Below are 12491 nucleotides of genomic sequence, written 5' to 3' on the forward strand. Positions count from 1 at the left end.
ATTCACTCACTCATTCTTTATTCATTCATTCATTCACTCACTCATTCTTTATTCATTCATTCATTCACTCACTCATTCTTTATTCATTCATTCATTCACTCACTCATTCTTTATTCATTCATTCATTCACTCACTCATTCTTTATTCATTCATTCATTCACTCACTCATTCTTTATTCATTCATTCATTCACTCACTCATTCTTTATTCATTCATTCATTCACTCACTCATTCTTTATTCATTCATTCATTCACTCACTCATTCTTTATTCATTCACTCATTCATTCACTCACTCATTCTTTACTCATTCACTCATTCATTCATTCACTCAGATTCACTCACTCATTCGTTCACTCATTTACTCACTCATTCATTCATTTACTCATTCATTCGCTCACTCATTCACTCATTCATTCACTCACTCATTCACTCATTCATTCGCTCACTCACTCATTCATTCGCTCACTCATTCACTCATTCATTCGCTCACTCATTCACTCATTTGCTCATTCATTCACTCACTCACTGATACACTAACTCATTCATTCGTTCACTCACACATTCACTCATTCCTCACTCACTCACGTCCAGGGCCTGCTTGGTGTCCACTGCTGCTGGAGGCAACTGGCTTCAGTTGGGGGAATGTATTTCTAGTTTACCTTTCCCTAAAGGTGTGGGGTAGGGACGATGGTCCTCTCCTGAGTCTGGCACAGTGCTGCAGTCTCTGCCCTTGTGTACCCCAAAACCTGAGGTCAAGGTCACTGCTCCAAACGATGCCCGGCTGGGAAAGAGCAAGCCTTGGGCTCCCTTAGCTTTGGCCTCTGCGGGGTGTCTGCGGTGCCCCTCAGGGCACCAGAGTAGGTCCTTTCCTGCTCCCCAGGCTCCCAATGCCCAGGCCGAGCCTCTGCCCCATCCACCCCTCACTGCCCGTCTCACGCCGGGGCCTTTGCAGCTGCCGATCCCTCTGCCGGGAGCACCCTGCTGCGCCTCCTTGCTCCAGAGAAGCCTCCCCTGCCCCCACCCCCACCCCCACCCGTGAGCTGCTCCCCGTGATTTTCTGCAGCACCACCTGTGTCACTACGCAGGTCACAGTAGACAGCAATGCGCTGGCCCTGTCCAGACTTCCTGTCTGTCGCTCCATAAGACGGTCCCCAGGAAGAAGAACCCTGTCCACCCAGCTCAGTTCCCCCTTCTCCGGCAGGCCTGGGACAGAGCCAGAGCAGATGGGCAAGGCTCAGTCCCCAAACTCATTCTGAGGAAACCACCACAGCCATCCTCCCGGGGTCAGCCTGGAGCTTTTCCCGGGCATGGCTTATATCCACAGAAATGCGAACTGGGCCAGGTGTGGTGGCTCACACCTGTAATCTCAGTACTTTGGGAGGCTAGGGTGAGTGGATCATGAGATCAAGAGTTCGAGACCAGCCTGGCCAACATAGCGAAACCCCGTCTCTACTAAAAATACAAAAAATTAGCTGGGTGTGGTGGCAGGTGCCTGTGAACCCGGGAGATAGAAGTTGCAGTGAGCTGAGATCTCGCCGCTACACTCTAGCCCAGGTGACAGTGCAAGACTGCATCTCAAAAAAAAAAAAAAAAAAAAAAAAATGGGAACAGGTGAGTGCCTGAGGATCGGCGCCAAGGATTCCAGTCCATGAATTAGAACATTTTCCTATCAAAGGAAATATTTTGCAGACTCTTCTGAGCATTGTAGAAAAATATTTAATAATGTATTAAAATACTTATATTTCAAGTAGAAAAAGTTACAAAACCGTGTGCACCGCTATCTCCATGCAGAGTACGTGAGGCAGAAGAACGGCCAGGCAGCGGGCCATACCGGTGGGGGCTGGGCCAAGTTTCTCTTCCCTGTTCTCTGTCATGAGCGTGTCTTCGCGATGTTCTTCTCCCCGACTGCAGGACTACGAGGCTGCTGCAGGCCCCGGGCCTTCTCGGTTGCTGGAAGTCGTCTCCAGTGAGCTTATCCAGGGGGACCCCGGGGCCAGCTCAGAGGAGGAAACGTTAGCTGAGCCCGAGATCTCTGGGCTTTGGAATGAAGACTACAAGCCATACCAGGTACCAGCTCCTGCTCCTTTATAGGCGCTTGGAGACGGACCCCGGCCCTCTGTCGCCGGCTGGACACCTCCCACACCTGCCCCGGCCACACCAGCTGCTCTGAGGCTTCTCCTGGCTGTGCCAGCCACCTCCCGCCACCCCCTCCTGCGTGTCGACGCCCCCCGCCTCCCTCTCCACACTCATGCCTTTCCCTCTTTGCGGAGCCTGGAGGGCACCACGTGGGCTCGACGACCCCAAGCTCCCCCTGACAGACAGCTCAGTCACCGTGGTGTAACGGGGAGGGACAGTGGGGCTCCAAGGCTGAAAGGCTAAGGGAATGACTCTGAGCTACTCCGTGTACTATTGGAGAAGCATCTTTCTAGAAGAAGTGTGCAAACTTTCTTTGACGGCCTTTTGTAAGAAACATGCCCCATCTGGCGCTGGGGTCCTTCCACCTCTGAAAGAACAGGTACAGCAAGACAGTCTCTGCAGCACTATGGCTCAGGCTGTGGCCCTGTCCCACGTGGGAGGGTAACGCCCGCTGCCCGGTTTCTGTAAGCATTGGCCACTTCTACTGTCAGGGCAAAAGCCATCTGGTTCTGCTGGTTCTGGGGATGCTGGGCTGACCAGGGTGGTGAACCAGACAGGCCAGGCAGAGCCACCACCCACACACTGGGGACCCCCAAGGGAGAAGGCTGCCTCTGGACAAGAGGAGGGTCCCAGGTGGCCCCCCCGGGAAGCCAGGGAGGAGGCTGTCCGGCTGCCGGGCATGGGCACCAGCAGGGGCAGCCCACAGCCCAGAGCCAGGACCTAGGCAGAGTCCATGCAGCTTCTGAAGGGACAGTTCAGGCCTCCGGTTCTGATCTGCCTGGTTGCTGGTGTTGGCCAGGGAAGCGGCTTTTCATCTTGAGAAAGCCCAGTGTGTGCTGACACTGCCCGCTCGAGAAAACTGCTTCCTGCAGAACCTTTCAAAACCTTCCTCTTGTCCTGATTTAACAATCTGGAAAGTTCCCCCTCCACATCATTTCCCAGAAATCCACCTGAATCTGGAGCTGTCTGCTCTTGTTTCCTGGTTTCCCCTTTTTCGGAAGTGAGGGCTCCCTGCCTTGTCAATGGAGCAGAAAGTCAGCCGGTCCATCAGGGCCTTTCTGAGCAACTCAGAGCAACTCCCTGGGCCGTGGGGCTCCTCCCAGCCCCGGCACTGGTGGCAGCTGGTGGGGCTGGGCTGTCCGTGCTCTGATAACCGCTCCCCTCGCCTCTGAGCTGCCACCAGCACTGCCCAGGTGGAGCCGCTAACAGCCCCAGCCTCTGTCTCTGTGACCCCCAGGTGCCCAAGGAGGATGTGGACCGAAAGCCCGTGGGTGGGACAAAGATGGACAAGGACATCCTGGCGCGCACAGTGGAGCGACTGCGGAGCAGGGTGGTCCACAAGCAGGTGGTGTTGGGGCGTGAGTTCCAAGGTCGCCCCTTCAACAGCAAACCGGAGCTCCTCCACTTCAAAGTGAGCCCACAGCTGGGCCAGGAACAGCAGGGGACAGGCAGCAGCAGCACAGGACAGCAGGGGAGCCCCGCCGCAGCCCGACTCTGATGCCTTTTGCTTTTTTTTTTTTTTTTTTTTTGAGATGGAGTCTCACTCTGTCGCCCAGGCTGGAGTGCAACAGCATAATCTCGGGTCACTGCAACCTCCACCTCCTGGGTTCAAGCGATTCTTCTGCCTCAGCCTCCCGAGTAGCTGGGATTACAGGCGCCCGCCACCATTCCCGGCTAATTTTTGTATTTTTAGTAGAGACGGGGTTTTCACCATGTTGGCCAGGCTGGTCTCGAACTCCTGACCTCAGGCGATCCGCCCGCCTCGGCCTCCCAAAGTGCTGGGGTTACAGGCATGAGCCACTGCGCCTGGCCTGCCTTTTGCTTTTTAACGCTGGAAAACCCAGGGGCTTCCTCAGGAGGCACAGGCCCGGGTGTGGACCTTCTCTCCCAGGAGGTGGAGGGAGAGGGCCCCATCCCCATGGAGGGCTGGACGCCAGTCTGAGGGGCAAATCCTGAGCAATGGGGGTGCCGTGGCCCCGAAAGCCCTGTGCCACTTGGGGCAGAGGGGGGGCCCCTGAGCCTCGGGACAAGGATGTAGCAGGGACCAGATGGGAACATGCGAGGCTGAGGTTGGTGCCTGGACGCCTCCGCCAAACTGCAAGACAGAGCAGCCTGTGGGCTCCTGTATTTTACCCCAGCTCAAGTCCATCCATGGAGTCAGGGACCCACCTTGGAACCCACAGTGTCTGAGCCTTCTCTCTCACTCCCACCTGCAGGCCCCAGCAAGGCCCTGTCCTGCCTCAGGTGGCGAAGGCTTTTGTGAGACAGGTTCCACCCCCGGACCTGTCCTTCATGCACCCCAGGGGCCTTCTCGATTCTGGGAGAAACCTTGGAAATTGTTCCCTGGGAACCTCTCCCTAGTTGGCAAATGCTCACCAGCGGTTACCTTGAGGCAAAGCTACCTCGGTGCTCACAGCACAGCCCCCTCTGACCCGCTCTGAAGCTGCTACCTCGGCCTTTCCCAGGACTTTGACATTGGCAAAGTGTACAAGAAAAAGATCACGTTGGTCAACACCACCTACACGATCAACTACTGCAAGCTGGTGGGCGTGGAGGAGCACCTCCGGGACTTCATCCACGTTGAGTAAGAGGATGACTCAGACAGGGAGGGACGCGGTGCAGGGACAGCAGGAGGTTCATAGGTCCCTTCATGTTCAGAACGGCTGGAACAGGCTCTGTCTGGGCATAAGCCCTCAGGTCCGATTTTCACAAAGATTTTGTAGAGGGGGCTCCTCTGTCTTCTTGTGTCAAAGTCATCCGAGACCAAGCCCATTTCCCTTCACAAATGGCTAGAGCTTTTGCCTGGCTGCCCAAGTTTCCTTTTGTTTTTCTTTGTTTTGTTTTGTTGCTTTTTTTTTTTTTTTTTTTTTGAGATGGAGTCTTGCTCTGTCGCCCAGGCTGGAGTGCAATGGCACAGTCTCAGCTCACTGCAACCTCTACCTCCTGGATTCAAGAGATCCTCCTGCCTCAGCCTCCCCAGTAGCTGGGATTACAGGCACCTGCCACTACGCCCAGCTAATTTTTATATTTTTAGTAGAGACCGGGTTTTACCATGTTGCCCAGGCTGGTCTTGAACTCCTGACCTCAGGCGATCCACCTGTCTTGGCCTCCCAAAGTACTGGCATTACAGACATGAGCCACCACGCCTGGCCAGAGTTTCCTTTTGTATTGTTATGTTTTGATGTTGACCATTTTGATAAGTTTTCCCTGGCAATTAGCCAGTGTTTTCGGTGTCAAGGTGAAAGCTGTCTTCATTTCAGCACTGCTTCCTTGAATTACGGCTGTGCTTTCACTCTGTAACAATGTTTCCATTTGCTTCCTTGCAGACTCCACTTACCTATATTTTGGATCCTCCTTGCTGGTCTTTGGTGTCTACTGTTTTCCTTCTGGTTGCTTTTAATGCTTTCTGCTTTCCTTTTGTTTTGTTTTGTTTTGTTTTGTTTTTGACAGGGTCTTGCTCTGTCACCCAGACTGGAGTGCAGTGGCGTGATCTCAGTTCACTGCAGCCTCAATTTCCCAGGCTCCAGCAATCCTTCTGCCTCAATCAGCCTCCTGAGTAACTGGGACCACAGTTGTATGCCACCATGCCCGGCTAATTTTTCTATTTTTTGTAGAGACAGGGTTTCACTGTGTTTCCCAGGCTGGTCTCAAACTCCTGTGCTCAAGTGATCCACCTGCCTCAGCCTCCCCAAGTGCTGGGATTACAGGTGTGAGCCCCTGTGCCTGGCCCACTTTCTTCTTTTCTATTTTATTTTATTTTTCTTCGTTTTTCCTTCTGACGGCCTTTTGCATGTTTTCTGCAATGTTTCTCTTTTCTTCTGCTCCTTAGTAACTTACTTTTTTTTTTTTTTTTTTTTGAGTTGGAGTTTCACTCTTGTTGCCCAGGCTGGAGTGCAATGGCACAGTCTCGGCTCACTGCAACCTCCGCCTCCTGGGTTCAAGCGATTCTTCTGCCTCAGCCTCCTGAGTAGCTCGGATAACAGGCTCCCGCCACCACGTCCGGCTAATTTTTCGTATTTTAGTAGAGACGGGGTTTCCCCATGTTGGCCAGGCTGGTCATGAACTCCTGACCTCACGTGATCCACCCGCCTCAGCCTCCCAAAGCGCTGGGATTACAGGCGTGAGCCACAGCACCCAGCCTAACTTACTTTATTTTTAAGAAAGTTCTTTCTCTTCTACTTCCTGCTTCCTGCCAGTTTCCTCTTTGTGGACAGGTTTGTAGGTCCAGGATGGCTTTCAGATTCCCAGTTCAGGAGTTTCCACTCCCGTGAGCACTGTGAAGCGCAGCTTCTCAAAAGAGGGTCAGCAGGGGCAGGATCCTAATTCCCCCCTTGCTGCCCAGGCTCCCGAGGGGGCCTCCTCTTCTCCCACCAGGTGTCTTCCTGAGGCTGCCCCCAGGGGCGCATGGGCTCTGATGGCCCTTCCCTGAGATCAGCACTGACTCACTGGGACTTGGTATTTTCTTGTAGAGGCTGTGATGTTCTCTTTGGGGAGCTGACTTTAGGTCAGCCTTAGGGTCTTTGTTCCCGTCTCCTTCCTCTCTTCCCTACAGTTTTTCAGACCCTCGTAGCTCTCTGTGAAGGCGGGCATGGAGAATGCACGCTGGAGGTTGGTGTTTACTTTTCACTTTATGATTAATTTTAAGTCTGGGGGATTCTGTGTCCTCTAGTCATGCTGAAGGCATGGGATTTCTGCAGCCCGCCTGTTTCTCTCATTGATTCATGTGGCTTCTGGAGGTCGCGTGCAGAGGTGGGTTTAGGTGGTCGCTGTGCTCTCAGCCACCGAGGCACTCCTCCCCACGCTGGGATGAAAACTTCTTATGGACGGTTATTTTCTCTCAACAGGTTGAGGCCACCACTTTCCTGCCCTCTGCCTCTTGTTGCTGGAGTGGGAGGTGGCCTTGGTCCAGGTGCTGGTTTTTTTGGAGGATACCTGGCTTTCCACCTGCTTGCTCTGAGATTCTCTCATCCTTAACGTCCCGCAGCTCTGCCGTGCGTCTGGTGTGGGCTGATTCTTCTTAGACTTCATTATGCTGTTGAATCTGAAGATTCAGATCTTCGAACAATTTTGGGAACTTCTCAGCCCCAGCTCCCCAGGCATCGCCCCTCCCCCATTCATTCTCCAGCTCTGCCCTCCTGCTCCTCCTTTTGAAACCTCCCCGTTGGGTTGGAAATTTCTTGTCTCTTTTTCGCATTGGGTGGTGCTCTAGGTGCTGCTCGGTTCACCACTTGTCCCCTTAGTGCTGCTAATCAACGGCTGAAATTGCTTAGGAAGTTTCTTACTCAGCCGCCCTGTCTCTCATTTCTAAAAATGCCAAGTTCTGTTTTGGATGAGTCTGCATTTCTTGACAGTGTCTTGTTCTTTTCTCACGTCTGGAATTCTCTATTTCTGTCTCTAACCATTTTATCTATACGTCCTCTAACATCTCCACTCCACACTTCTGTCGTCTGAAGGGTTTGGAGCTCGGCCCTGTACTCTGCTGCTGGTTTATGTGAGGCACGCACATCCACCCTCTCGGATTCTGCTCCTGTCCCCGGCGGCTCCGTCCCGGGCTCTGTGCAGTTGGCACCAAAACATTTCCCTCCCAATCGGAGGAGCTTTGGGTTTGCTTGTGCTGGTGCCGTGGGAGCGTTGCCAGCCAGGGACACATTTTACATTAAAATTTTAGCTTGTGCATTTCTAAACCAAGCACGTTAGGTAAAATCCAACCTTGTGAAATCAGCCTGGCGTCAGGAATTCCTTGGGGAGATGCTCCCTCACCCTGATCTGGGCCAAGACAGACCAGCTCCCTCAAGTGGCCCGTGCAGTAGGGGCTATTTTTCTGGTTCTTTCCCTGAAAGGGGCTGAGAGGGTCCCGAGGGTCCCAGCTGTCTCAGTGCTACCAGTTCCAGCTCTCTTCCTGGCTCCTGCCCACAGCCCGCTGGTCCCATATTGTTATCAAAGCCCTAGAGTCCTGGTCCCAGGCCTGGCACCTGTGCCCAGGGGAACTGTGGCCCTCTCCAACCCATGGGGTCCCATTTTCTGGCAGTTGGCCTGGGGACTTGCCTTGCGCCTTCATTAACTCCCTCACTCCACAAACGTTCGCACACACTGGAGCTCCCCCTGCCTGCCAGGTACTGGCGGCAGCAGGGAATGCAGCAGATCCAGCACTCCCCCGGGTGAAGGCGGCTGGGCAGGGGGCCAGGCCCAGGATGGGGAGGAGGCCAGGAGGCCCAGCCTGACTGTGCTCTGGGTGGCGAGGTGAGCGTCTGCCCTCCGCAGCACTAACCCCCGTGTGCTATGGGTCACGTCCTGCAGCTTTGACCCCCCTGGCCCCCTGTCAGCCGGAATGTCCTGCGAAGTGCTTGTCACCTTCAAGCCCATGGTGAGTCAAAGGGGCCCGTTCTCTCTCAAAGGAGAGATGGTGGTGGGTGGAGCCTGTGATCGGGCATGGTGGCGCAGAACATGATGGGGGAAGGATGCACTTGGCCTCTCAGTGAGGATCACGCAGGCCCCTGTTTTGCTGTTTTATTTCCAAAAATACACTCAACGTATTCCTGAATGCTGGGCAGAACCGCAGCGCAGCTCCTCTGGGTCAGTGGCCGAGGGCCTGCATTCTTGGATCTAAGTCGGGAGGGCTGGGATGTTCCAGGAAGTCGGTGTCCAGCCCTCCTGAGACGCCCTCTGCTGACTCTTTCCCCTGGGGTCACTCGAGCTGGGCAGGGGGCAGGCGGCCCCGGCCCAGGCAGCCATGGCACGTGTAACGGGCTAAAGTTACAGAAGGGCCAGGTGTGGTGGCTTATGCCTGTAATCCCAGCAGTTTGGGAGGCCAAGGCGGGAGGGTCGCTTGAGCCCAGAAGTTCAAGACCAGCCTGGGCAACATGGCGAGACCCCGTCTCTACAAAAAGTACAATTAGCCAGGTATGGTGGCGCATGTCTGTAATCCCAGCTAGTCGAGAGGCTGAGATGGGAGGATCGCTTGGACCCCAGGTGGGGGTGGGTGGAGGGGGGTTGCAGTGAATCGAGAAGGTGCCACTGCACCCCAGCCTAGCCAACAGAGCCAGACACTGTCCAAAAAAAACAAAGAAAACACACAAAAGTTACAGAAGTTTATTGTGGTAGGGGTTGTTTTATTTTTTAGATAAACAAGGATCTAGAAGGAAATATCTCATTTTTGGCTCAGACGGGCGAGTTTTCAGTTCCACTGAAATGTTCAACAAAGAAATGTTCGGTGAGTTCAAAGGTGTCTGAGCCAACATTTCTCGGGGCATCCTGGCTGGGAACCCCAGTGGGGGATGGCATCTCCTGGGAGGGGGTGCTGGTAGGGCGGGGACCAGGTGGAAGCTCCAATCTCCACCAGGGGCTGAGCCCCTTCTTCCAACAGCAGCTCAGGTGGGCCTGAGCCGGACCTTGGGTGGGGGTCTCAAACGTGGGGCACTCAGACCAGCGCTGGAAAAAATGAGACAAACCCAGCTCTGTGTGGAGCCCAGACTGCAGGGCGCGTGGCTCAGAGGAAATCTTAACATTCATCTGAGAAGGCTCCAGTCCTTCCTGCAGCTCTTGGGGGGTCCCCCTTGATTCTTTCTAATTAAGAAAAATTTCAAGTATAGTGGAAAACAGAACAGCAGAACGAGGCTCCACATGCCTGCAACCCAGACCGCGTGTCGTCCCGGACCCCGCATCCTCCCAGATTCCACATTGTCAGCCTCAGACACCTTTGCTTGGTCCATCAACTGCTATATCTGTTGTTGCTGATCCATTTCAAAGTACATTAGTAAAATGTCAACACTGCACCCTTAGAAACTTCAGCATGCATCTCCAATAATCCAGGAACCCACACATCATTGTCCCCAGACCCCCGCCGAGTAATTAGTCAGCTCGCACCGCACCTGCCACACAGCAAACGGCTCCTGGCTCAGCCGTGAGTGTGAGGCCCTCTGCGGCTGGCCCCGTCCAGGCTGGACTCCAGAGTGGCAGCTACGGCAGCACAAGCATCTCCCAGAGAACGGTGGGGACGTCATTATCTCCTAAGAATTCACAGGCCAAGCCAAGTCCCACAGCCCGAGCCTGCGTCAGCGGGGCAGGAAGAGGCCCATTCTTACACTAGAGGAGGAACAAGCCGGGGCAGGTGAAGGGCAGAGGTGCGCTATGTCCTCCACCCCAGGAAGATCAGCAGACGCCCTCATGGCCACCCATGATCCAGGCCACGCTGGCCCCAAGCCACCTTTGATGAGCACCCATGTAACTTTCTCTATCACGCGCTTCCTCCTTCACCGCGTGTCGCCATGGGGAGGGGTTGGGATGAGAGTCACTGATGGTGTCACACGCTTCCTCCTTCACTGCATGTCGCCGTGGGGAGGGATTGGGATGAGAGTCACTGATGGTGGCAGAGAGAGAAGTGTTTTCCTCTCAGTTTCTTCATAGATTCACCAATGTTTGAGTATTTGGTGTGTTCCAGTCACTTGAGTCTCCCTTCCTCTTGGCACTCAAGTGGCCCCGTCGTGGCCCTGGCAGCCGTGGCCCTGGCAGCCATGGCCCCGCTTGGGTTCATGCGGGGACCACCGCCGTCCTAGGGTGCCCGAGCAGCCCCTTGCCCTGTGGCCGCCGCCTTCTCCTCAGAGCGGTCGCGGTTGGGCTGGCACTCCACTGTGCGGGCTCTTGGTGAGCCAAGACTCAGGCCCAGGCACTGAGCACCAGGGCCAGGGGCAGCAGGAAGTCCCGCCCCAGCAGACGGCCAGGCTCCGGCTCCCTCCTGCTCAGCCTGGGAGCCCGGCAGGAGTCTGGTACTGGCCTGCTCCACTCCGGATCAGCATCATGGAGCACGTGCCCAGTGAGGCCCCAGGTGTCCTGGCCAGAGCTGCCCCGGCCTCTCCTGCGTTTGGTCTTTGCAGTGTCAAGTGCTCCTCCGTGACAGGAGCACCGAGACCCTCGGCTCCCCTGAGCAGGGGCTTGCTTCTCCCAGGGGAGCATCCAGGCTGGGGACTGTAAAAACAGTAAAACCCTGTCTGAACAAGGAGAGAACAGGACCCAGGCGGTACACACGGGAAGGAGGAGGCCTCCCTTGGCTGGACCCCGGCCACCCTCTGCGAACCACGTCCACTTGCGTCGGTGGCCCCTGGTCCCGCCCCTGGAGCAGGAGCACAGAGTGGGAAGCCCCTGGGCCTCCAAACTCAGAGCCCAGAAAAGCCTCCCGAGGAGGGGCCATTGGGCACAGCCAAGGTGTGGCCCGGGCCTGCATCCTTAGCCAGTGCCAGAGCTTCTGTGGCCTGTGGCCCACGACAGGCATGTCGTGAGGCACCCCTACGGAGGGCATGCTCCTGTTCTGGAAGGATGCGCCCTGGGTCCCTGTATCCAGAGTCCAGCTGACCTCGCCCAGGAATGACACCATCCACCCTCAGGACCTCCAAAGCCCCGTGTCCAGGCTCCTTGTCTAGGCCCTGCACCCGGGCCCTGCGTCTTCTCACTGAACCCTTGTTACTCCATGGCGAGGGGGCTCCTGCCTTGATGTTTTTAAAACCAGACTCGGGTGCCACACCTTGTCATGAGAAATACACGCCTGATTTCCGGGTTGAATCATGTACCTGCTTGTGCAGTGCACAACGCACACAAATGCTCAGGGCAGCTCTGCCTGGAGCCACATGCAGGCCTTGCGCTAGGCACCCTGTGGGCCTGGCACGGTGGCCCTGAGTTCACTCCGTGTCCTCTGGCAGCTGTCCCTCGACAAGGAGCTCATTGACTTCGGCAGCTACGTGGTAGGAGAGACCACGTCTCGGACCATCACATTGACCAACGTTGGGGGCTTGGGCACGACTTTCAAGTTCCTGCCAGCTTCAGAGCCCTGTGAGATGGACGACTCCCAGTCTGCCCTGAAATTAGTGAGTGTGCCACTCAGCCATGGGGGAGTGTGGGGACCTGCCCCCCAAACCCAGTCCCTGTGGGTGAACAGGGGTAACGATATGAGGGTGTCAACAGTGGGCCTGGGAGAAGGAGGGCAGTGTGGGGGCCTCCTCAAATCAGCCTAAGCAGAAGAGACCAGCTTCTGTAGGACACCTGCAGTCACCTGGCCTCAGGGGCAGCAGCAGCAGGACACTCCCTTTCTCAGGCACGTAGCAGCAGGGGTGCTGGCCAGCAGCTACAGGCCTGAGGGCCCCAGGAGACCCAGCCTCCCCCGACGCATCTCTGAAGCCCCAGGTGTGGGGGTGGGAGGGCTGGACAGGTGCACTCCATGGCCGCAGCTGCACCTGTTCCAAGTGTGAGCATGTCTTGTCCTGTCACGGGTATGGGTGTCCCAGGGCTCAGGTGGAGAGAAGGCTCAGCCTCTAGCCAGCCAAGGAGCAAGGAGGGTCGGACCAAGAGGAAGATGCGGCTCACACTCC

At 55.6% G+C, this 12491-nt stretch overlaps 1 protein-coding gene across 9 annotated transcripts in view; it reads left to right on the forward strand.

The window, feature by feature from the left end:
- Positions 1-12491, forward strand: part of CFAP74 (cilia and flagella associated protein 74) — an 81919-nt gene that overhangs the window by 34681 nt on the left and 34747 nt on the right. For all 9 annotated transcript variants that reach the window (XR_008526174.1, XM_054557474.1, XM_054557478.1 and 6 more), the window contains exons 12-17: positions 1912-2067; positions 3374-3547; positions 4602-4720; positions 8434-8500; positions 9257-9346; positions 11826-11990. Coding sequence is in view for 8 of the 9 variants with exons in the window: in XM_054557474.1 (XP_054413449.1) it covers positions 1912-2067; positions 3374-3547; positions 4602-4720; positions 8434-8500; positions 9257-9346; positions 11826-11990 (771 nt within the window). In the remaining variant the exon portion in view is untranslated. The remainder of the gene's footprint in view (positions 1-1911; positions 2068-3373; positions 3548-4601; positions 4721-8433; positions 8501-9256; positions 9347-11825; positions 11991-12491) is intronic.

Source organism: Pongo abelii, chromosome 1, assembly GCF_028885655.2.
Source record: "Pongo abelii isolate AG06213 chromosome 1, NHGRI_mPonAbe1-v2.0_pri, whole genome shotgun sequence".
Classification (NCBI taxonomy): domain Eukaryota; kingdom Metazoa; phylum Chordata; class Mammalia; order Primates; family Hominidae; genus Pongo; species Pongo abelii.